Raw genomic sequence first — 26,829 nt, forward strand, 5'->3', positions numbered from 1 at the left:
CCACTGGATATCATAAGGTGAATGCACCAATTTGTAAGTCGCTCTGGATAAGAGCGTCTGCTAAATGACTTAAATGTAAATGTAATGTAATGTAATAAACAAAATTTATATCAGTAAAAACACTAACTAATTGATAATAAATGTTTACTTCTGTGAACCTTTATTATCCTCCCTCCTCATGAGAGAGAGTAATCTAAAATATCTTAAAGATATGTACGTTTTTGGTATTGGACTTTCAAGGCAATGTTCCTTAAACTTAGAGAATGCAGAAACATTTCTCCAAAAACAAAATATATGTGTTGATTTTTGTTGGCAGGGGTCTTTACTTTAACATTTTTGTGTTTTCATATATTTTTAATACCTTTTTAAGACTTTTTCTGGTAGATATTTTCTAAGACCCCTTTTCCATCTGTTTGACCAGAAATCAAAGCCTTTGCTAATTCCTAATTTTTAGGATGGAAAATGGTTGAAAAATGTATATATGCCTTACTTCCTCAAAAATATACAATCTTAGCTTTCATTTGACACCCACATTTACATGCCCTTATGAAATTCACCAGTTGGTTCTCATGGGTCCTTTTACATTGAAATTACATCTGTAGAAAGAGATGAGTCTCCCAAAGCTGCTGTGGGATAAAAGAAACTTGCCTGGATAAGGCTGGATGACACTGTACTTGTCTGTGGCTGAGGGGTTTGCAGGGGACTGCAATGTGATCAGAGATAGAGAGGGGGGAAGATTCCAAGGAATAAAACAAATTCCCGTGGGTGCTCTTATCAGAGTGGGAAAAATAGAAGAAAAATGGTGGGAAAAATGGAAGAAAAAATTCAAAGGAAGAGGGAAATCAAATTTCGCATTGGAGTGACAGAAATAGAAAGCTGAGAAACTATGCTTTGTTGGTAGTGACTCTAAATGAAAGAATGCTGTAAAATAAACACAATGATTAATTAATGTCACTTGATTGTCATGGATACATGCATCTACATTACATTTTTTAATTACCAGGCAGAAAGTTCAATGTGTACATCATTATACAAATTATTTAAGATGAAAAGTATTTTAAACTTTGTTTCATGAGTGTTTTGATTTAGTTAAAAGGTTTCAGTTATGAAACCACTTTGACAGCTGCCTGCTTTTGACTTTATTTTTTGTCTGTATCAGAATGTATTTTAGAATCAATGAATAAGGCAAAGAAAGTGGCAGCTTTTGATGTTTTATATCAGTGGACAGAAGCCTATATTAAAGTAATCTCACTTTTAAAAGTTAATATTCTCTTAACTCGTACAAAAATAAGGTTGTTGACTCATCCTTTTCTCAGATTTGTGGCTAAAGCATGAATTGGAAAATAAACACTTCAAAAACCCGACCTCAAACTTGTATCTCAAACAGACCGTTTCAAAAATCCTTGCTATTTCCTTATAGAGGATGATGTCATCCTCCTGAGGAGGAAGAGCTAGCCAATCAGCGTTCTACTTGCATTCATATTTTTTTACCTCTACGGGATTGGTGACCCCCCCCACGAGACGGTTGAGCTAACGTGCACTAATGTGATTAGCATGAGGTTGTAAGTAACAAGAACATTTCCCAGGATATAGACATATCTGATATGGGCAGATTTACAGATTGTCCAATTTACAGTAGCTATTACAGTGAAAGAATACCATGCTAATGTTTGAGGAGAGTGCACAGTTATGAACTTGAAAATGTATCAATAAACCAATTAGGCACATCTGGGCAGACTTGATACAACAATTTGAACAGAAACGCAATGGTTCATTGGATCAGTCTAAAACTTTGCCCGTACACTGCTGCCATCTAGTGGCCAACATTGAAATTACGCCTAAACTGGAATAATACATTATGGCCTTTCTCTTGCATTTCAAAGATGGAAAAAAAACATGTTTTTTTCTTTGTATTATCTTTTACTAGATCTAATGTGTTGTATTCTCCTACATTAATTTCACATTTCCACAAACTTCAAAGTGTTTCCTTTCAAATGGTATCAAGAATATGCATATCCTTGCTTCAGGTCATGAGCAACAGGCAGTTAGATTTGGGTATGTCATATCAGGCAAAAATTGAAAAAAGGGTCCAATCCTTAAGAGGTACACCCACACCATTATGTTGTTTGGATATGCCCACACCATTCCAACACAGAAAAGCTGCTTCTTAACACACTTAATTGCACATTTTTTTTTGAAGGAAAACTATTTCATTCATATTATAATTAATTATTGGTCAAATTTCATAGAAATCTGTAAACACTGGACAGTTAATTTAAGCATTTCAGTTCCAGGAATAAGTTCCAGCTCCTTTTTGTTATGCCTTACTACCTTCCCTTGCACCTTCAGGGAACAAAACATAGGCTAGGTCCCATGATACAGTATATAGAGGAAAGATGGAGACCAGTTTTGGCACTAGTTGGAGTTAGTGCAAGGTGTAAAAACTGTGGTCTAATTTGTGCCCAGAGTTTTTCCATGACAGGTCATATGGTCAGGAAAAATGCCTCACTCTAGCTCTAACAGAAATGATGCGCCTGTATCGCAGAGGCAAAAAGTGGTCTGAACGGTCAGATAGCTAGCAACAATGACAAGATGCTGCCATGTGGGGAATCATAGGTGGCTTGTTTCAGCTAGTTGTATTTTTTATTGATACCAGGTCTTGTTTTGAGGTATTTTGACTTATGTCACATCTATGCTAATAGGGTTAACATTAACTAGCTAGCTAACCAACAACTATAACACATGTATTTGAGAGACAACAAGTGCTCATTGTGCAAACATATTTATGTGTTCAACAAACATTTGGAGACTAAATATAGTTTTGATGCTGTCAACAGTCTAAGCCAACCTCATCTGTTTTGCCATAATGTTTCACACGCATCTGTTTTGTTTCTTAACAACCCACCTGCCTAAACATTTAACTCATTATCTCAGTATTAACAGGTATGCAATAGGTTATAGGTTATAGGCTACATGTGTGCAATAAACTATTAATGAATATAAGCTATATGACAATAAGATCCAATTAAATTATTGGAAAGCATGCTCCAGAATGACTAGTAAGTCTTATTTAACCTCCCACTTTGGGCTGGATATGCCAATGTGTAGTTCATACATGCATAATCTATAAGCTGAATTACTGTCTTACCTCAATTAGCGATGAAATAGTTTGATAGCGACTGTTTACTGGAAGCTGTGCGGGACCATTTCCCCTTCATTTTCCCCCACGTGGACCAGCCCCCTAGCAATTTGAGTGACAGCTACCAAGATGCACACACAGCAGAGTAAGAGAGAGAGCAATGACGTGATGCACATATCTGCATATGTGACGTAGTACACCGTGGGGACCACTTTTGGCTCGCAATGTGATTCACATTTTCAAACAGTACATTCAAACAGTACATTTATATTTTCCAACGGGGCTATACATTTGTGTGAGGTTTTTTTACTCGCCTGAGTAGCCTCGTTTCACTGCCAAAAATAAAATTAAACCATCTAGTTTTCAGCGAAATAACAACACAATGTCAAATACAGGTAGCCTAGTCAAATACTTAACATCCAATCACATTAACAGTTACTCTCTAGAGGGAAACCTTGACTCTTGCACAGACATTTAGAAACGAAACATGACAATTTGAAAAATAAGCCACTGGAGTTTTTTGAGCGAGAATAAAGATGACTTTGCAACAGATACTATTAATAATAAGGGGCTAGAAGCGTCTTATATGGTGAGCTACTGAGTGGCTAGGACAGGCAAGACCCATACTATTGTGGAGGACTTAATTCTTCCTGCTGCCGCGGATATGGCTGGGACAATGCTGGGGGAAACAATGACTTCATCAAACAACACTGTTTCACGACGCATCAGTGACTTGGCAGGAGATGTTTTGAAACAATTACTGCTTCGCATACAAACCGGTGAATTATATGCGTTACAGCTGGATGAGTCAACAGACGTGGCGGACCTGGCACAGTTCCTGGTATATGTCCGTTACGTTTATGGGTGGTCAATTAAGGAAGACGTCCTCTTCTGCAAACCACTGGAAACCAGAACAACATGAGAGGATATCTTTTAAGTAATGGACAGCTTTGTGACATCAAATGGACTTTAGTGGTCAAGATGTGTTGGTATCTGTACTGATGGCGCAAAAGCCATGACAGGGGGACATAGTGGAGTGTTAACGCCCGTGCAAGCAGTTTTTCCCAACTCCACTTGGGTACACTGCAGCATCCACCGAGAGGCTCTTGCTGCCAAGGGAATGCCTGACAGCTTGAAAGATGTTTTGGACACTACAGTGAAGCCACTGGAGTTTTTTGTTTGTTAAAGCAAGGCCCCTGAACTATTGTGTATTTTCTGCATTATGCAATGATTTTGGCAGCGACCATGTAACGCTTTTAAAACATACAGAAGTGCGCTGGTTAGGGGCAAAGTATTGACACGTTTTTTTAAATTGAGAGACAAGGTTCAAGTTTTCTTCACTGACCACACGACTGGGCTATCTGGGTGGTGTTTCTTCTCGCCTGAATGATCTGAATCTAGGATTACAGGGACTCTCCACAACTATATTCAATGTGCGGGACAAAATTGAGGCTATGATTAAGAAGTTGGAGCTCTTTTCTGTCTAACAAGGACAACACACTGTCTTTACGTCATTGTATGATTTTTTTTTGTGCAAATGAACTCAAGCTTACAGACAATGTCAAATGTGATATAGCGAAGCACCTGAGTGAGCTGGGTGTGCAATTATGCACGTACTTTCCCGAAACGGATGACACAAACAACTGGATTCGTTATCCCTTTCATGCCCTGCCAACAGTCCACTTACCGATATCTGAACAAGAGAGCCTCATCGAAATAGCAACAAGCGGTTCTCTGAAAATTGAATTGAATCAGAAGCCACTGCCAGATTTCTGGATAGGGCTGTGCTCAGAGTTTCTTGCCTTGGCAAATTGCTCTGTTAAGATACTGATGCCCTTTGCAACCACATACCTATGTGAGAGTGGATTCTCGGCCCTCACTAGCATCAAAACTAAATACAGACAATGATTTAAGACTGAGACACTCTCCAATACAACCCAACATGGCAGCGTTATGTGCATCCTTTCAAGCACACCCTTCTCATTAACCTGTGGTGAGTTATTCACAATTTTTGATGAACAAATAAAGTTTTATATGTAAGATGGCTAAATAAAGAGCAAAATTATTGATTATTATTATATTATTATTAATAAGAGCTCTTTGTCACTTCCCACAAGCTGGGTTGTGACAAAAACTCACACTCATTCTTATGTTTGATAAATGTATCGTATAGTGTGTGTGTGGCAGGCTTACAATGATGGCAAAAACCAACATTTGAGAGTGCACTGACCCTAGTGCTAGATGGGGTATGCAGCTGGAGGTTGAATGTTTAAAGGGGTACGGGACTATAAAAAGTTTGGGAACCACTGGTGTAGAATAAACATGTAAGTGTAACAAAACAAACACTTTTAAAATAAAATGATGTGAAACTGAAGTCTTACCTTATACTCTGACACAATTTAGCATGTTGTCTTTTCTATATTAATTAAACACAATGCCATCTACAGAGATGAAGGGAGCAAAAAATGCTAATCCTTCCCACTAGCAAGACGATGAGGTACTGTTATAGAACAAAAAACAGCTTACTTTGTGTGTGTGTATGTGTGCATGTGTGTGCATTTGTGTGTTTGCATTTGTGCGTCTCTGTGTGTGTGCTTTATCAACATTATTCCGATTACAAACGTGCTCGGATCAAGTTTGTATAAGTTTATCCTATTATCACCCCAGCCCATATGTGGGTCTTCTTTTCTACTTCAAAATGTATTGTTTACTTGATTCTCCTATTGTTTCTTAGAATGTCTTCGAACGTTTAGCTAAACATCAGGGTAGCTAGAGCTTATTAACTGACCCAACTAATATAAATCCTTATTTTTGCCTCTCTCAGACTCTCGCCGCTCAGGCTTGGTGGAAGGATATCTAGGCTGCCAGCTGAGATGAGTGGGCTCTGGTTGGATTGTGGTGCCCTGAGACGACTCCTATTTACTGCTGGTGAGTAATGATTTCTCTTCCAGGCAGTTTCCAGGGACTGGAAGTGGAATCGAGTGAAGGAGTTTCTCCAACTCACCCAAAACTTCAGCAGTCAGTGTCAACTCTCATGGTAATATATCACTGCCAAGTCAGTGCCCAGTCTTAATTTTACGTTTGGGGCGATGTCTCATTTGTGTGGAGAAGACATGGCCAGTATTTATAAAGCATCTCAGAGATGGAGTGCTCACAGGATCAGCCCCCCCCCCCTTCCATATCTTAAACAGGGATCGGCAACTGGCGGTTGAGAGTTACAATAATATAATTTGGTTGTGCCTCAGCAGTCACTCAGTTAGCCCATGTCAGCTATATTAGTAAGTTAGTCTATCGGCCAGCTATCGAAACTTTCTAAACTTGTAGTAAGCATGGTCGAATTACCGACCGGCATTGATCATCAGTTATCATATTACAAACTGAAAAATTGTCCTCCACCCTATGGCATATTGTGTAGAATTGCAGGAAATTAGCTGTAAAACTTGAAATGTTTCTCTCTGCCACATGGCAACATGAGTACAATTGCATGAAATGAGTTAAACAATTGCTAAATCTTCTCTCCACCCCATAGCAAAATGTGTAGAATTGCAGGACCCATCCCTGATCTAAAAGTGATCCTAGATCAGCACTCGTACTCTGAGACGCTTCATGAATACTGGCCCAGGGTATCAGAGTCCTATATCATTTTTCAGTCTCCATCTTAGGTTAGATTGTTTTGATGTTGCTGATGCTTTGGTAACACTTTCTGTGTTATGCATGAATGGAATTTAAAGTGCCCTTCTTTTGTTCCGCAGTGCTAATCTTGCAAAGCATTGCTTTAACCCAGGGGTCTCCAACTTTTTCTAGCGTGAGCGCTACAGCACTTAAACATTTTGTTTTACATATCCTGAGCTACTCATTTTTTTTGCTTTCAAATAGGCACATTCTTCTTTTCTCCTCTCCCATGCAACTCTTCCCTGCGTCCTTAGTGTACAAGAGAAAGTAGTGCACAATATTTTCTGTCAATATACCTGGTAAAATATGGGATAATAAAGAACTCTAAGGGTGGTCCTACATAAACTGTGATTATTTAAATGTTTCACTCTCAAAAATAAAATTGTTCATAAAGAAAAAACTAAATAGGATGTTCTGAGTACATGTCAATGCTTAAATCACAGAAGAAAAAAAATGGATCTGGAAGAAAACCAACACATTTAGATTTTTGAGTGTAATTCCCCTTTAATTGCACATCTGGCCCTTTAATTGCGCATCTAGTGAGTGAGGACTGTGCCATCTAAAGTGCAGGTCTAGCTCTGGTTCTGTACTGCTGCTGCTCATTTCATGGCAAAGTTTGCAAATAACAATAGATACATGTATATACAAATGATATACTTACTCATGGTATACTTCTGCCATGTAGCCTCTTTGCCATGTAATTGAGAGAGTTTGGAGGAAAGTATTTCTGTCAACCCACAAGACCGTTATCACATCAACTCACACACAGAGTGATAGACAGACAGACAGTGACAATATTACTGGAAATGAATTGGCAGATATAGTGTTCGGTTTGGCTTTTTAAACCAATAGTCGCTAACCAGGAGTGGGATAATATCAATGTTGCTTTGATTAGATAGTAGCTGGGAACTTGCGGTGTCAAACATGAACATTTTTAAGTAGTTTCAGAATTGTTTGGCAAGCTATTCATATGTGGGCTTCGCGATCAACCTGTTGGAGACCTCTGGTTTTACCTATTGCAGAGGAGTGTCAAATTAATACATACACGCCAGACATCAACCACAATGAGAATACACATCTCTTCACTGGCCAGAGAACAAAAGAAGAAAAATGTAATATATGCCGCTGCAGAAATTATGTAAAATGCCAGGGAGATATGTACAGTCATGGCCAAAAGTTTTGAGAATGACACAAATATTAATTTTCACAGTCTGCTGCCTCAGTTTGTATGATGGCAATTTGCATATACTCCAGAATATTATGAAGAGGCATCAGATGAATTGCAATTAATTGCAAAGTCGCTCTTTGCCATGCAAATTAACTGAATCCCCAAAAAACATTTCCACTGCATTTCAGTCCTCCCACAAAAGGACCAGCTGACATCATGTCAGTGATTCTCTTGTTAACACAGGTGTGAGTGTTGACGAGGACAAGGCTGGAGATCACTCTGTCATGCTGATTGAGTTCGAATAACAGACTTAAAGCTTCAAAAGGAGGGTGGTGCTTGGAATCATTGTTCTTCCTCTGTCAAATATGGTTACCTGCAAGGAAACACATGCCATCATCAATGCTTTGCACAAAAAGTTCTTCAAAGGCAAGGATATTGCCGCCAGTAAGATTGCACCTAAATCAACCATTTATCGGATCATTAAGAACTTCAAGGAGAGCAGTTCAATTGTTGCAAAGAAGGCTTCAGGGCGCCCAAGAAAGTCCAGCAAGCGCCAGGACCGTCTCCTAAAGTTGATTCAGCTGCAGGATCGGGGCACCACCAGTACAGAGCTTGCTCAGGAATGGCAGCAGGCAGGTGTGAGTGCATCTGCACGCACAGTGAGGCGAAGACTTTTGGAGGATGGCCTGGTGTCAAGAAGGGCAGCAAAGAAGCCACTTCTCTCCAGGAAAAACATCAGGGACAGACTGATATTCTGCAAAAGGTACAGGGATTGGACTGCTGAGGACTGGGGAAAAGTAATTTTCTCTGATGAATCCCCTTTCCGATTGTTTGGGGCATCCAGAAAAAAGCTTGTCCGGAGAAGACAAGGTAAGCGCTACCATCAGTCCTGTGTCATGCCAACAGTAAAGCATCCTGAGACCATTCATGTGTGGGGTTGCTTCTCAGCCAAGGGAGTGGACTCACTCACAATTTTGCCTAAGAACACAGCCATGAATAAAGAATGGTACCAACACATCCTCCGAGAGCATCTTCTCCCAACCATCCAGGAACAGTTTGGTGACGAACAATGCCTTTTCCAGCATGATGGAGCACCTTGCCATAAGGCAAAAGTGATAACTAAGTGGCTCGGGGAACAAAACATCAATATTTTGGGTCCATGGCCAGGAAACTCCCCAGACCTTAATCCCATTAAGAACTTGTGGTCAATCCTCAAGAGGCGGGTGGACAAACAAAAACCCACAAATTCTGACAAACTCCAAGAATGGGCTGTCATCAGTCAGGATGTGGCCCAGAAGTTAATTGACAGCATGCCAGGGCGGATTGCAGAGGTCTTGAAAAAGAAGGGTCAACACTGCAAATATTGACTCTTTGCATCAACTTCATGTAATTGTCAATAAAAGCCTTTGACACTTATGAAATGCTTATAATTATACTTCAGTATTCCATAGTAACATCTGACAAAAATATCTAAAGACACTGAGGCAGCAGACTTTGTGAAAAGTAATATTTGTGTCATTCTTAAAACTTTTGGCCACGACTGTATACTGTAGCTAAGAAGGTAATACTAAGTGTATGTTGTGTAGTAAGCTGTTAGAAGCACATGTGCCTAACCCTAATAATTGCTGGCATGCATCTAACATTTTTAGGGGGAGCCCCACGAAGATTTACATTCTAAAATTGCTTCTGGACTGCGTGTATTGAGAGTTCTCTGAAGACCATTGGTTCCCGACAGATATACGTAAGAGTATATCCAGCTCGATCTCACCTATTTTTTCTCTGATTTCAATGTGAGCATGTAACCTGAATTTGTTACTTTTAATATTTCTTTCTACATTTCTCCTATAATCCCTGCCTTGTTTCATTCGCAAATATCAAGAATAACTGTTTGACCTTAGGCCCTCTAATCCCCATCACCTGTGTGTGACTGATTCTGTAGCTCATCATATTAGTACATAATTTTGCCATCGCAATCTCCATTGTTCATTCATCCTGTATATTCATTGCTTTACCCTGGTTATTTCTAAATAAATCTTTGTTTTTGTAAAATATCTACTGTCTCCAAGAATACATTGCCTTGTCATTTTAACAACTGAATTGCCTTCAGAAGTATAAGTTCACTATAGTTATAATTGTAACTATTTTATAGTTCCTTGCTGACTTACAGCAAGTGGTGCCCCGTTTCTAATTTCATAGTAATAAGTGTACACACTCCCTTACACTTATAATGGTTTGGGAAACCTGGAACAATCACGAGAGCTTCCTTAGTGACATCCTAGGAACTAGACAAAGGTCCCCCAAAGAACATTCCCTTGGGACCATCATGCAATGTTCTTAGAATATTAGATGGATAACGTCACACCGAAACCCTTAAGGGACAATCACCAAGTGTCCTCATGACATCCCTTGTTTGCTGGGTAAAGCCTCACAAACTGTGATTGGGAAAGGGGTACCTAGTCAGTTTCACAACCGAACGCATTCAACAAAATTAGTCTTCCGAATTGAAACCCAACCCATCTGAATCAGAGAGGTGCGGGAGGCTGCCTTAAATCGATATCCTTGCCGGGGAAGAGTTGTTGTGGGGGTTACCTGCCTTGTACACAGGGGCGGAAATCCCGGGGGGGGACGGGGGGGACGGGGGGGACACGACCCCCCCATCCTGGGAAAAATATGATTTGTCCCCCTCAATATATCACTGAAACATAACTATGTAATTTAAATAATATTAATAATACGCAATGAAAGCAATTGTGCTGATTATAGACACTTAATAGGGCGTTTTTAAGTTTCAAAAGATTGCGACCCACCCACCCTTTGCCTCACAATGGTTTGATCCACTGTCAGTTCCTTAGTTGGCAAGGTAACAGAGGAGTCGTATCTACTGTCTGAAAGGCACTCAATGAACGTAACTGACGTGAGGTTAATCCAGTCAATTGCGCACACACACTAGCTGAATATGCAGAGCTAGCGCGCAAATATTAACTATTAAGCTAGCTAGTACCTATTCCATTTATGTGGCCTCGTCAAAGATGGAATCTTTGCTATCGTCAATTTATTCCAAGATCAGCATGCAGATTATGTAAATTAGTGCTTCAAAGTCCCTGTGATAAGGTTAGCGATAAACTGAAGTCCAAACTGAACAGAACTACACTCTCTTCTACCATTGTCTTAAATATATTTAATGGTCTCGTTACAAAAGCTAAATTGTCGCAAGGGAACTTTTATTTATTTATTTTATTTCACCTTTATTTAACCCGGGTAGCAAAGATTATAGCAAACACCACTGAAACGGAATTGGTGCTCGCTAGCTTTGCAAATTCAGCTATTGTTGGAAGCCAGCCAATATGAAACAAACTATTAAAATTACAAAAGGTTGCAGCATATGTTGTGTAAATGGTGAACTCATACAGCTGTCAACTCTTGTCATTTTAATCCGTTTCACATTTGCTAGCTACCTTTCAGATCGAAGCCCAAATAGAATGATAAAAGATAAGATGATAGAAGCTGTTGTGATTAGTTGTGTAGTTTTGGGTACCGGTAGTTAGGAGTACGGCAAACACCTTATTTCTTTGGTTCCTCAATATACATTTACCATATTACAATGTAGGCTATGTGTTACAGCACTACTTTTGGTGTCCCCCTCAGGAATTGCTCTTGAGAAAATTTCATGTAATTGTCCCCTCCAAAGTTGATATCAGATTTTCGCCCCTGCTTGTACAAGGGCAGAACGGCAGATTTTTCAACTTGCCGGCCTAGGGATTCAAACAAGCAACCTTTCGGTTACTGTCCCAACGCTCTAACCGGTAGGCTACTTGCTGTGCATTATAAGGCACACTAAAATACCTTATGGCTTCTTGTAATAGCCAATAAAAATGCTATTTCGACAAAGACAAAGGTAACTCATTGAAAGTGTTACTCATTGAAAGTGTTACTATTTTACAAAGGCCTGACCCTGAGAGCTTTGTAGTGGAGTCGAGAGGTCAAAATGGAAACTGACCTGCTGAGAAGTTGGACTGATCTAACATCATTCTCTTTCTTTTTACACAATCCTCTCAGAACCATAAGTGCCAACACAGTCTGAGTGTGTGGGTCACTCCCATGCGCCAAGGCCTGGTAATTCAGCCTGTCAGAGTGGTTGTAGCCTAGGTTGACAATGCAATCTGGAGCTTTGCAGAACACTTTAATCTGTAATGGAACGTGAAACTCCATTTACAAAATCATCAGTGGCTACTTTTACCAACCACTGACTATGCATGTACCATGTGACACCTTTTATTTGGGTTTCATTAGAGTACCATCACAATCCTTCTCCAAATAAGAGACAAGTAAGACTTGATTATTTACCTACTCAATATCTGAAATTATCATGCTTAGTTGTTATTGACATTGACATATTTCCCTTGTTTTCTCCTATACCATGTTTCACACATGTACATTGAGGGAAAAATGATTTGATCCCCTGCTGATTTTGTACGTTTGCCCACTGACAAAGAAATTATCAGTCTATAATTTTAATGGTAGGTTTATTTGAACATTGAGAGACAGAATAACAAAAAAAATGCATTTTAATGAGGGAAATAAGTATTTGACCCCTCTGCAAAACATGACTTAGTACCTGGCGGCAAAACCCTTGTTGGCAATCACAGAGGTCAGACGTTTCTTGTAGTTGGCCACCAGGTTTGCACGCATCTCAGGAGAGATTTTGTCTCACTTCTCTTTGTAGATCTTCTCCAAGTCATTAAGGTTTCGAGGCTGACGTTGGGCAACTCGAACGTTCAGCTCCCTTCACAGATTTTCTATGGGATTAAGGTCTGGAGACTGGGTAGGCAACTCCAGGACCTTAATGTGCTTCTTCTTGAGCCACTCCTTTGTTGCCTTGGCCGTGTGTTTTGGGTCATTGTCATGCTGGAATACCCATCCACGACCCATTTTCAATGCCCTGGCTGAGGGAAGGAGGTTCTCACCTAAGATTTGACATGACCCAAGATTTGTACATGGCCCCGTCCATCGTCCCTTTGATGCGGTGAAGTTGTCCTGTCCCCTTAGCAGAGAAACACCCCCAAAGCATAATGTTTCCACCTCCATGTTTGACAGTGGAGATGGTGTTCTTGGGGTCATAGGCAGCATTCCTCCTCCTCCAAACACGGTGAGTTGAGTTGATGCCAAAAAGCTCCATTTTGGTCTCATCTGACCACAACACTTTCACCCAGTTGTCCTCTGAATCATTCAGATGTTCATTGGCAAACTTCAGACGGGCATGTATATGTGCTTTCTTGAGCAGGGGGACCTTGCGGGCGCTGCAGGATTTCAGTCCTTCACGTTGTAGTGTGTTACCAATTGTTTTCTTGGTGACTATGGTCCCAGCTGCCTTGAGATCATCGACAAGATCCTCCCGTGTAGTTCTGGGCTGATTCCTCACTGTTCTCATGATCATTGCAACTCCACTAGGTGAGATCTTGCATGGAGCCCCAGGCCGAGGGAGATTGACAGTTCTTTTGTGTTTCTTCCATTTGTGAATAATCGCACCAACTGTTGTCACCTTCTCACCAAGCTGCTTGGTGATGGTCTTGTATCCCATTCCAGCCTTGTGTAGGTCTACAATCTTGTCCCTGACATCCTTGGAGAGCTCTTTGGTCTTGGCCATGGTGGAGAGTTTGGAATCTGATTGATTGATTGCTTCTGTGGACAGGTGTCCTTTATACAGGTAACAAACTGAGATTAGGAGCACTCCCTTTAAGAGTGTGCTCCTAATCTCAGCTCGTTGCCTGTATAAAAGACACCTGGGAGCCAGAAATCTTTCTGATTGAGAGGGGGTCAAATACTTATTTCCCTCATTAAATGCAAATCAATTTATAACATTTTTGACATGCGTTTTTCTGGATTTTTTTGTTGTTATTCTGTCTCTCACTGTTCAAATAAACCTACCATTAAAATTAAAGACTGATCATTTCTTGGTCAATGGGCAAACGTACAAGATCAGCAGGGGATCAAATACTTTTTTCCCTCACTGTATATACAGTTGAAGTCGGAAGTTTACATACACCTTAGCCAAATACATGTAAACTCAATTTTTCACAATTCCTGACATTTAATCCTCGTAAAAATTCCCTGTCTTAGGTCAGTTAGGATCCCCACTTTATTTTAAGAATGTGAAATGTCAGAATAATAGTAGAGAGAATGTCACGTCCTGACCAGTATAAGGGTTATTTGTTATTGTAGTTTGGTCAGGACGTGGCAGAGGGTATTTGTTTTATGTGGTTCGGGGTGGTGTTTTTGTAGAAGGGTATTTGATTTATGTATTCCGGGGTTTTTTGGGCACTGTTCTATGTTTATGTATTTCTATGTTTAGTCTAGTTAGTTGTATTTCTATGTTTAGGTTAATGGGGGGTTGGACTCTCAATTGGAGGCAGGTGCTCTCTCGTTGCCTCTGATTGAGAGTCCTATATATGGGTAGTTGTTTGGTTTAGTGTTTGTGGGAGATTGTTTTGCTGAGTGTGTCTGACAAGACTGTGGTTGTTGTTGTTGTTGTTGTTGTTGTTGTTGTTGTTGTTGTGTGTGTGTGTGTGTGTGTGTGTGTGTGTGTGTGTGTGTGTGTGTGTGTGTGTGTGTGTGTGTGTGTGTGTGTGTGTGTGTGTGTGTGTGTTGTTGTTTTTTTGGGTATTCTTGTTATTTAAATAAATATACAAGATGAGCATCCACATTCCTGCTGCGTTTTGGTCCTCCATTCCAGACGACAACCGTGACAGAGAATGATTTATTTCAGGTTTAATTTCTTTCATCACATTCCCAGTGGGTCAGAAGTTTACATACACTCAATTAGTTTTTGATAGCATTGCCTTTAAATTGTTTAACTTGGGTCAAACATTTTGGGTAGCCTTCCACAAGCTTCCCACAATACCTTGGGTAAATTTTGGCCCATTCCTCCTGACAGAGCTGGTGTAACTGAGTCAGGTTTGTAGGCCTCCTTCCTCGCACAAGCTTTTTCAGTTCTGCCCACAACTTTCCTATAGGTTTGAGGTCAGAGCTTTGTGATGGCCACTCCAATACCTTGACTTTGTTGTCCTTAAGCCATTTTGGAAGTATGCTTGGGGTCATTGTCCATGTGGAAGACCCATTTGTGACCAAGCTTCAACTTCCTGACTGATGTTTTGAGATGTTGCTTCAATATATCCACATAATTTTACTTCCTCATGATGACATCTATTTTGTGAAGTGCACCAGTCCCTCCTGTAGCAAAGCACCCCCATACAAACTTGATGCTGCCACCCCTGTGCTTCACGGTTGGGATGGTGTTCCTCAGCTTGCAAGCCTCCCCTTTTTCCTCCAAACATACCGATGGTCATTATGGCCAAACAGTTCTATTTTTGTTTCATCAGACCAGAGGACATTTCTCCAAAAAGTACGATCTTTGCCCCCATGTACAGTTGCAAACCGTAGTCAGTTTTTTTATGGAGGTTTTGGAGCATTGACTTCTTCCTTGCTGAGTGGCCTTTCAGGTTATGTTGATATAGGACTCGTTTTACTGTGGCTATAGATACTTTTGTACCTGTTTCCTCCAGCATCTTCACAAGATCCTTTGCTGTTGTTCTGGGATTGATTTGCACTTTTCGCACCAAAGTTCATTCATGTCATACCGCTCCTTCCTGAGCGGTATAACGGCTGCGTGGTCCCATGGTGTTTATACTTGCGTACTATTGTTTGTACAGATGAACGTGGTACCTTCAGGCGTTGGGAAATTGCTCCCAAGGATGAACCAGACTTGTGGAGGTCTACAATTGTTTTTCTGAGGTCTTGGCTGATTTCTTTTGATTTTCCCATGATGTCAAGCAAAGAGATACTGAGCTTGAAGGTAGACCTTGAATTACATCCACAGGTACACCTCCAATTGACTCAAATGATGTCAAATAGCCTATCAGAAGCTTCTAAAACCATAACATCATTTTCTGGAATTTTCCACGCTGTTTAAAGGCACAGTCTATGTAAACTTCTAACCCACTGGAATTGTGAAATAGTGAATTATAAGTGAAATAATATGCCTGTAAACAATTGTTGGAAAAATTACTTGTGTCATGCACATAGTAGATGCCCCTACCGACTTGCCAAAACTACAGTTTGTTCATTGTGGAGTGGTTGAAAAACGAGTTTTAATGACTCCATCATAAGTGTATGTAAACTTCCGACTTCAAATCTATATGCAAGACATTAATTGCCAATACGATTAACTGGTGCAATTTCAGCAATACCTGGGTGAGATGGGTATTCTGTGCACATATGTACCATGATACACACCGGTCGTGGAGAAAATGTTATATGGAGTGTTTCCACTTATTCCCGACAATAAATCTCGCTGTAAATGAATTTGTCTGTGGCAATGACATGGTTGGCATATGGGGCTGTATGACTATCCATGGGCATCCTGTTTGATTATGGTGATATATATGTGACACTTCCTGCAAATAACATTGCTCTTTTGGCATGAGTATTGTCCATATTTGGTGATTTATAAGAACATTTTATTTTAATACGCCTGTATGCATAAGCCTTCTTAGCCTGGAATTCACTTCTGTTTCAAGATGGTTAAGGTTCCAGGCTTAAAAGGTGCTACATGGTCAATCTGCCGTCTGCATTGGCCGTGCAGAATTTACGGTGATATGGCCTCTGCAGGAGTCAGAGCATTCATACTTCTTGCGCTTCGCCAAGCAGAGCCGAGCTGTTGTGAAGGAAGTTGTCAAGGAGTTTGTGTTAATGCAGGACCTCCCGTCTTCACCTAATGTCAACCAATCATGTCAATGCGGAGATATACATAGCCCTCCGAATTGTTTCAAAATTTGAAAGGCGCACTGCGATGAGGTACATAGCTCAATTTGGTCTATGCGTGCGTTCAGGGGCTTCGCAATTGCGTCACACCATCCATACGGTGCCTCCGACCACATTTTAGGATCAAGCATAAATTGGCTCTTAGCCTATCAATGTATTTGAGATTGAAGAGGTTATGTGTGCTTGGTAGAATAACTTGAAAGAATATGCCTTTATGACACTGTTCAGTTTATAAAAGGAAAGAAAAGCTGTACCAGCTGATAATGTGCATATTGATGAAAACATAGATTATTGCATTGGTATGAATTTGGAGGACCACCATATTTGTCAAAACCTTGTCTGTCCGTGGATGACGCTTGCTTGCATGATGCTTGCAGGACTTGACTGACGGATTTTAGTGAGTCAAAATTCTAAACAGTGGGAAGGGGGACATTTGACAGCCCCCAACTCTTTTCATCTCAGTCAAGGACAATTCATTCCAGTGGATGGAAACAGACGAGGCAGATTGTCTGTCTCCACTTTCGCGCTGGAGATTTCTGCTGGGCTTTTGATTGGTTATTCCTGTGACTGTATGTAAATCGGATCCGGACGCATCCTGTAGGTGGTGGCTTGTGCTTCAGTGGCACAGGAGACGATCCAGAGAGGTTAGACCCGCAGCTTCTAACGGAGCTGTCCACTCCTCTGGTGGTGCTGAACGTCAGAGATTCGCTCTTCGTAGCCTACCCGATGGTTGATGGTATTCGAAAAGGATTTACAGACTTCACGTTTACAAACTTCTAGGCTATTGTGTGGATGTCGAGTTACAATCGGTGGATTTGATCGGACCAGTTTGACATATAGTTGTTGTGAACTACTGTTTAAAAAAACAATCTCGTTCGGATTATCCTTCTGGATGGTTTGCGTCTGGACATACAGGTAAAACACAATATACATGGATATTCATAGTGTTTCTACTGTTAAATAACACAAGTAAAAGGTGGAATGTGAATAGAAAAACAAACCATAGTCCACTGAAAGTGCACCTTCCATAAAAGTGTTTCATTTAGCATCGAACTGCAGTTTAATCGACATCAAAGGCAAATCCCTCTGTACAACTCTTTTCCATCACCGGAAATATGCCATCTTATTCAAAGCATATATGTATCGGGGTTGGCATTTAGTTTACTTACTTGATAAACCAAGCTATGTTTTCTGAACTGTAGGCAATGCAACTGCATCAGTTGATGGCAATGAAGTTGCGAGTGGAGTGCATGCTTTTTGTAAGTGCGCTATAGGTGACTGCGCTGCTAGAATGCCGTGATGAGTAGCCTAGTTCTGAAACGAAATCAATATGTTTGGGAATGAATATACATATTCAATATATATATATATATATATATATTCATTCCCAAACATGGCCCAACATATATATATATATATATATATTTGGGAATGGCAGGGACGGTCCACTCCGGTACTTCGGAGCGTTTCATTTCGCTGCATAGTATTTGGCGTGTTATTCTTGAGCATTATAATCCTTGTGACACTGTTAGCGGCGGAAGGATTACGGGATACTCGAGATTTTTTTTCATCCGCTCTCTCGCTGCGCGTGACTCATTTAGCTTTATAGAGACTGTGATGGACATTCATTTTATTTGTAAATTCTCCCGCTACTCTGCATTGTTGTGTACTGTATCTTCTCAACAGTAGATGTAGAACTTTAGTCCTGTTAAGTCTTTAAATCCGACTGGATAGTGTTATCGATTTGAATAAACTCCGACATTCTTTAAACTCTTACATTGAATTCAAACGGACTGTTTGTTGATCAATGGGTTGATTGGAGAGAATCTACCCAATGTGTTTTTGTATTGTCTGCCTCTGGCAGGCCTAATGACCCCTCTACTTCTCTCAGCCCCTTGCGATCCAAACTTGAAGATAACAGTCATGAGAAACCTCACATGTCAGCGCCACCTTGATTCAAATTCATCTGAAGGTGCTGAATATTGGAGAACTTGCGTTTAACAGTCCTTCAACCAGTTAGGCTATTGCTATTCAAGCATCGCCCATGCCGTCTACTCACTCTGTATCGATTAGATTTTTACTAATCGTGTCTCTTCCACTTCATGGGTTTGTGCCCCCTAATCTTAAACATCAGAAGGGAACAACACCTCTTCTGTCTAAATCCGAGAGAATTTGACACACACACACACACCACACACACACACACACACACACCACACACACACACACACACACCACACACACGTTGACATAAAAATGCTGTTAGCCAAGGCATTGATGGAATACCCAACACAATTCATTCCCCCGTAGACCGGCATAACCTACAATAACAACGAAAATGCATCTTTTACAATAAAAATGGAGTGACTGATACCCCATAAATCCATTGGAAATGTCACTATATGTAAATGAGTAAACGCCGACGTTCTGTACATTACCTTGGAAATAATAGATGACGCAGCGGGACAAGGCGGAGCCAAGTCCTTTTTCGGAGTTTATTTTTCCAAGGTAATGTACAGAACCGAGGCGTTTCACCAGCTTATACCAAAGTTGCCAAAGAAAACAATATGAAAGTACACATTTACCGCTGTCATTAAAAAAAAAGCAAATTCCTACTTTCTCAACTTTTGTTTGCTAGAGACGCAACCCAGTCGTTTGTTCGATCAGTTCGATATTTATGGACGCGACCCATTCGTTCGTTATTTATGTTCCGTTGCCATGCTCAGTGACAACCCAGTGGATCTGGGCCGATTCCGGCTGAGAGTCGGGTCATTCGGATGAGAGTCAGACTCGGCCGGCGTCATGTGACTGGAGTCTGGGCCGCCTTCGGCAGTATTATTTATGGTTACTATGCGGGGATTGAGCTCGGGCAGATTCCGGTCTGAGTTGTCTGGCCCAAATGTATTACTTGGTGCTCGGGCCGATTCCGGTGTGAGTTATCTGGCCCAAATGTATAACTTGGGGTTTTGGCCGATTGTGGTTACTCTCTGGCAGATGATTACAAGGGCTGCTTTATATAATTAACATTTCATTATTTATTTATTTTTCCATATTTTGTAATTGCTTCTGAGATCAAAAACATTTATTTATTTTTACATTAAATTCTTTAAGAGTGCTATTTAAGTAGTATTTTAGTATTAGTATATTTTAGATAAGCATTAAACCTTGTGGCTGGGGCCAACTGAGCAGCTGTCTAAGACACTGCATTGCATCGCATCGCAGTGCAAACTGCTGGTTCGATACCCGTGCTGGCTGCTACTGGGAGACACATGAGGCGACGCACAATTGGCCCAGCATCGTCCAGGTTAGGGGAGGGGTTGGCCGGCCCGGATGTCCTTGTCCCATCGTGCTGTAGCGACTCCTGTGGCGGGCCAGGTAAATGCACGCTGACACGGTCACCGGGTGTACGGTGTTTCATCCGACACATTCGTGCTGCTGGCTTCTGAGTTAAGCGTGCATTGTGTCAGGAAGCAGTGTGGCTTGGCGGGGTTGTGTTTGAGGACGCACGGCTCTCGACCTGCGGCCCTCCCGAGGCCGTACAGGAGTTGCAGCGATGGGACAAGACAATTGGATATGATGAAAAGAGGGTAAAAAATAAATACATTAAAAAAAAATTGGTGTGGATGGGTATAAAATGTATAATAGTAATATTTTAAATGACTAAATCGGGTAATTTTGTATACACTTATTTATAATAGCATCGGGCCGCTTCTGGGGGGATTCCGGTAGACGGAAACGGCCCGATATACTTGGATACATCCGTAACAATGAACTGATAATGCCTGATTTTGCCTGGCATAGCTAGAAAAGTTTGCCTTCTCGCCAGGACACACGACAGTGTTCATTACGAGGAGATCGCACTGCATATCAAACACTAGGCTAGAAGCTAGCTAAATACTTTGTTGCTAGCAAACCTGCCAAAATGGCTACCGAATTAAAAAAGATCAGTTGCTGAAAACAGCTGGTCAAACTAGAAACGTGGGAGGAATTGACAGCATAGGTACCAGAGAAATTCATGTTCATCACTCACAATGTTACATCATCAGGTGCTCCAAAAAGATGTCTCTGCAAAAAACAAATCAATCCTAGCTAGCTAGCTAAGTTTTTCCTCGTTGGACCTGCGTTTACAATGTATCCAATTTGGTTTGTGTAGTTGTTGGTTCAGCTTTCTGTAACTTTGTAGCAAGTATGGTCTGCGTGTGTAGGCTTATATTGCGTCATGATTGCAAGGTGTCCCGATATCTTTTCCAACTGTCCCGTTATCTGGTTTTAATGCTCATTCTAGAATGTTTTCTGGCCAGTCATGAATGAGTATTCAACAATGCTGTGGTATAAGAAGACATATGATAGCTAGGCTACACTGAATCCCATGCATTACAAACAGACATGAATTTCAAATACTTTATCTGGGCCTGTTAATCCCTGGTTTAATAAACCAACCAAAACGGCCAACCTCACCATCTGGCACTCCAGGCAGACTCAACCAAACGATTTTGAGCCCAGGTGTGATTACAAAACCTTTCAGCCAAACATTATCCAACTCAGTAGGACATTTGCTATTTGAAAGAGGCATTTTTCACACGTTTTAATTTCCGACCTAAATGTACCCAATTAAATTTGTTTAGCAACAGGTATGAGATTGTGCTGGGGGGAAAGGTTCTCATATTAATGGAAGAGCAGGAATTAATGTGCGCTCTGCCTCTCATTACAATGACTTAAAGCACCCTGGGGACCGAACCCACGCATGCTCATTTGCTAGACCAAGTGGCTTATTTCTTTCTGTCCTATTGTTACAATTTAAAAAGGAAAAAACGATCAGCACTTTTATTTTGAAATGTATGAATACAGCCCCTGGAAAATGGATTACGATTAGATTGAGATTAGAGAGCAGACAGGGGTACTCTGGCAATGTGTTGCACATATATTGGTGTTGGAAAGGTAATGGATGAAATATGAATGGAATACCACAGTGTTGGAGTAAACGTTTTGTAAATACTTGTATCATACTGTACCCTGATCCTCAATGCTTAATCTGTCTGGGAAACATGCCAAAGTGTTTAGGTTTGAGGGGTTAGGGGTCAATTGGGAATTTAGCACTTGTTGTGATTGATTGCAGCAGAGTCCTGAGTTCTAGTCATGTCTGGCAAATCTACGTCAGATCTACGTTAGTGCACAGTGGGTTGGGACAGGTGTTCGGGTTTGATTTGGGACTCACCACTATTCATGGCTATAGCTATTTTATGGGCTGTGAGAAATATCTTATCGACTTTGAATGACTTTGTCTCCATTAGGTCTATGTGAGACCAGTGAATACACAGACAGTGGGCTAGTCTAGCCTCATATTGCTAATGTAGCACAAATAGAGGGGCAGCTACAGACAAGGGCGTTTACAATCTCATTAACATGTTAGCACTTAGCTTAGTGAGTGATTAGGAACCCAATTGTAATAGTATGGTTCAATATTTCTTGTTTTTCATTTAAAGTGCACTTCATTGTGGCACAGCAATGCTATATGCCCATAGTGTGGATTTTGCCATTTTGACTGAATCTCAGCCATGGCATAACACTTTCATTAGTGTAACAGTATCCCCATTTGAAAGATACATTACGGATGTAAACGTGGCATGTATAACATAGGGCTCAAGCTGTTTGCTGTGTGCAGTACTGTCACGTATACTCCCTCTCCGGCCTCTAGGTCATCAGGCTGCTGTCCCCATCGTCAAGCGCACCTGCGCCTCATGACACTCACCTGGACTCCATCACCTCCTTGATTATCTGTCCCTATATCTGTCCCTCCCCTTGGTTCTTTCCTCAGGTGTTATTGACTCTGTTTCATGTCGGTGCGTTGTTTGTGTTTCGTGTTGATTGTTTCGTTTCTTTATTAAAACACTCACTCCCTGTACTCGTTATAAGGACCGTGTCTTTAACCCTGTGGAGTTGATCCTTTTGGTCTTGAAGGCAGATGGTCAGGTCATTTATCTAGTTCATCAACAGGGTGGTTGAGGGTTAACGGGTTATCACAAGCTCGCCCACTGTAGCTGTGTGGTAATCCTGTGTGTACAGCAGAGTGTGTGTGTGCGTGTGTGCGTGTGTGTGTGTTCATGCCAACGTATGTGGGGTTACGGGGGTTGAGATCAAAACGCTAAGTATTGTTGATATTGTCTTTGTGGTTTGCTCTCTGGTTATTATGTGGGAGGAGTCTGCCCATGCATTGCACTTTAATGGACACACAGGTCACAGTTTGCCCCACATCACAGCGTTGGCCAAGTGTGGCCACATTGTTCTGGCCCTCCTTAGATAACATCACTGTGTTTATGTAATGTTGTGTAGTGATTGAGGAAAGCCCTGCTTACATTGCCCTGAGATTTCACATTCGTTTCATTGTCCAGTTCTTCAGTTCTTCTCTCAGCTATAGTTATAGAGAGAATGTCATGGGATTTTGTTGTATCTACAATATAATATTTAAGTGATAATGCCAGAGAAGTTGGTGTTTGGAGGATATATTGGCACGGGTGTTGTTAGGCCCGAGACGAAGTAGAAGCCAATTTATCCTCCAAACACCGGCTTCTCAGGCATTATCACTTTTATACAACGGGTTACCACCATATTCAAATAATGATTGACATATTTTAATGAAAAACTTTATTTTGATTCATTTATTCATACTATTTTATCCTTCCACAAGATATAGTCTCTACACAAATCTAGGGCTGGTATCCAAGCTGGCTGGACGTTCTTTCTATCGGTTTGGTTGCTAGAGACGCAACCCAGTCGTTCGTTCTAAATGTTCCATTTTCCATACTGGCTGGCAAAGTTGTTATCCCTTGTTTGCTAGCTAGCCAACTACGGCTAACTTATAGTCACGTCAAAAAGTGCAGCCAGAATAACAGCAAAGTAGCTGCATTTGCATTTGTTTAAGCTGTTTTCTAGAGACATTTATTTGGATACATCCATAACAATGAGCTAATGAGGCTCGATTTCACCTGGTATAGAAAATGGGCTCACTCGTCAAGACACTGTTGTTCAGAGGAGCTAGCCAACAACACAGCTAACACAATCACTTCAATCTGAAGCTGGAAAGACTGCAAACCAACTGCACTTGGTTTCGTTTTACCTTTTTTCAATTGACATTTCTTTGTATATATCCATAAAAATGATACCAGCTGATTCATGATTTCGACTGACTGAGAAACGCTGCCTGCTTGTCTGTCTCGTCCCGACTCCCTTCACGTTCATTACTATGGGACAGCTGGAGATTGAATGTCAGAGAGACAGACAGCAAGGTCTATACAAATCTCCGCTGTTGAAAACTAAATGTTAGTCTAAAATAAATGTGAGATAAGGTCTAGATGAATTTTATAGTGGTGATGAAGTTTATAAATTGCTTGGCTGGGATGAGGAGACAGCGGATTGCGCGGTCAGATGGAACAGAGTAAATAGGCATTTTAATATAATAGATTTAGACGGTAGTAACTTGTGGAATAGACACCGGCTGGAATGCTGTTTTAACCAATCAGCATTCAGGATTAGACCCACCCGTTGTATAAATGAGCATAGATGATTGCAACAATCCCCCTGGAGGCGTGACATACATTCATTCCTTTGATACATGGATTGTTATTGTTCCCAAGGCCAGTGACTGAAAACATTATTACAGGTGGTTGTCCAAAGCCAGTTGAATAATGCAACACTCTCTGAGGATAAATTAGGTTACATTTTAATAATTAATAGCAAGTCATTGATCACGGTGTAAGACCAAGGAAAGGTAGCCTTGCTAGATCAAAGAAAGACTGCCAGTCTGGTCGTACACTGAGGGGAACACACCTTGTTGGATGTTCTCGAAAATGATTAGCTAGAAACCTTTGAAAAGCGCCCGGGCTTGGAAGTCCCACTGAGAGCAAAGCAGACAGCTAACTTGGAAAACACTGGAGACTCATTACAGTGCAATGAATGACCGGCTGAACTCCCTTTTACCTCTTAACTCCTACAGGCTATGAGGCAGCCATATTGTTTTTGTCTTTTTTCGCCCACTTGTCACCAATAAAACCCTTTGTCTCTCAAAAGCAAACCATGGAGAGTTTTATTATTCTAAATGGCTTGTAGTGTGTTCATATCCAGTACCATAAAGTATAATGAGACTTCTAGTACATTGAATGGTGCTTTTATAAAAAAAATTGAATTGACGGTAATGCCTCGTTGTCTGCTGATGCATTCTGCTGGTGGTGCTGAGAGCTGAGAGATAGTCACTGCTGAGCCTCTCAATCATTGAAATTCAACATTTCATTTTCAAGTGTTTATCTTCTCAGGATATGGACTTCCTAGGATGATTTATAAGGGATTACGTTTTAAGAGTGATTTAGTTCGGAGGGCTTTGTCGCCACAGTGTTACGTGATGATGTGATCTAAGCATTCATCTGTGCTGGTTTATTTTATAACCAACTAAATACATTTGACATTTTAGTAATTTAGCAGACACTTCTATCCAGAGCGACATACAATTTCTGCATTCATCTTAAGATAAAGATATGTGGGACAACCACACATCACAGTCATAGTAAGATGTTTCCTCAAAGTAGCTATCAGCAAAGTCAGAACTAGTAAGGGAGAAAAAGTCAAGTACGAGTGTTAGTTTTTATTTTACTTGGAGAAGAGAGGGTAACTTTAGTTCATGTAAGGATACAGTAATTAGTTTGAAAACAGTTATATTTATCTGTAAGAATGTTTTTGTTTTGTGTGTGCAGTTGATAGAAGGCTGGATTTCTTGACAGACAGATTGATAGGCATGCCAGTCAGGCAGACGGCCCCCCCCCCCACACACACACACACACACACACACACACACACACACACCACACACACCACACACACACACACACACACACACACACACACACACTCCCCTAACAGGCATGCGTCTTCAGTGCACAAGGGATTTAGGGGGAAAGATACAACACACAAAGCATAAGTTCAAAGCTCAATGGGATCACATTTAATGCATTGGGATGGATATCTGAATGAAACCAGATAACAGCCTCATAAAAAGGATTTGGGATAATAAATAATTCGAATGCAACATGTAGACGACAAATGTACACAAGGGCCTAACTCCTCGCTCATTTGTTATCTGGTGGGGCGAGCGTGTGCCTGCGTTATCCGCCTGGCTCATCTGTTATCTGGTGGGGCGAGCATGTGCCAGTGTTATCCGCCTGGCATTTGGAAGCTGTGTTCCTTGTGTAATGAGTCAGGGATATTTATCAGCTGTTCGGTGTCCACTTTAGGACACCCTAAGCCCTAGCCCCTCAGAGGGTGAGGTCTTTTTCGTGAAGGTTAAGGCCTTTTAGGACATCCTTGGCCTCAAGCCTCACGGCTAACCCCTCACAAAGAGTGGTGAGAGGGTGAGCGTGCAACGCTGTTCCATCTATCTGGCATTTGGAGGCTTTGTTCCTCACAAGGAGGGGTGAGGCATGAGGCTGGAGGTTAAGGGTGTCCTACAATGGGCACCGTACATCTGTCCCTAGGCCAGGATTAGTCTTCTGGTTCCTCTCTTATCCTTTTAAGTTGGGCACGTGACCAACAGTTTACATGGCTTAGGTCATGTGACCACTGCCAGACATACTGGAAAGACGTTGATAATTGCCCTCTAGGTAGAGGAACTAAAAAAAAAACTATGTTTTATTGTCACATACACCAGATATGTAGGTGCAGTAAAATGTGTTGTTTTACAGGGTCAGGCATAGTGGTATGTGTCCCTGGAGCAAATTAGGCGTAAGTGCCTTCCTCTAGACCACATCGACAGATTTTTCATCTCGTCGGCTCGGGTTTTCAAGCCAGTGACGTTTTGGTTACTGGCCCAACGCTCTAACCGCTAGGCTACCTGACACCCTCAGGGACAGTCTATATGTGTCTATGTCCCCACATGAAAATAATACTACAGTTTATAATAGAATACTTACTATAGAATTCTGCAGTAAACTGCAGTATACTGTAGAACACTATACTGCACACTGTAGTATCCCTAGATCATGTGTATTAC

At 41.1% G+C, this 26,829-nt stretch overlaps 1 protein-coding gene across 2 annotated transcripts in view; it reads left to right on the top strand.

The window, feature by feature from the left end:
* Nucleotides 1–17,280: 17,280 nt before the first annotated feature.
* LOC106611554 (follistatin-related protein 5) overlaps nucleotides 17,281–26,829 on the top strand; it is a 161,489-nt gene continuing 151,940 nt past the window's right edge. The window contains exon 1 of one of the 2 annotated variants that reach the window (XM_014211883.3): nucleotides 17,281–17,711. In XM_014211883.3, the coding sequence (XP_014067358.3) occupies nucleotides 17,530–17,711 (182 nt within the window). In that variant the 5' untranslated portion in view covers nucleotides 17,281–17,529. The remainder of the gene's footprint in view (nucleotides 17,712–26,829) is intronic. The other variant, XM_014211884.3, reaches the window with a different exon arrangement.

This window comes from Salmo salar, chromosome 09, assembly GCF_965601325.2.
Source record: "Salmo salar chromosome 09, fSalSal1, whole genome shotgun sequence".
Classification (NCBI taxonomy): domain Eukaryota; kingdom Metazoa; phylum Chordata; class Actinopteri; order Salmoniformes; family Salmonidae; genus Salmo; species Salmo salar.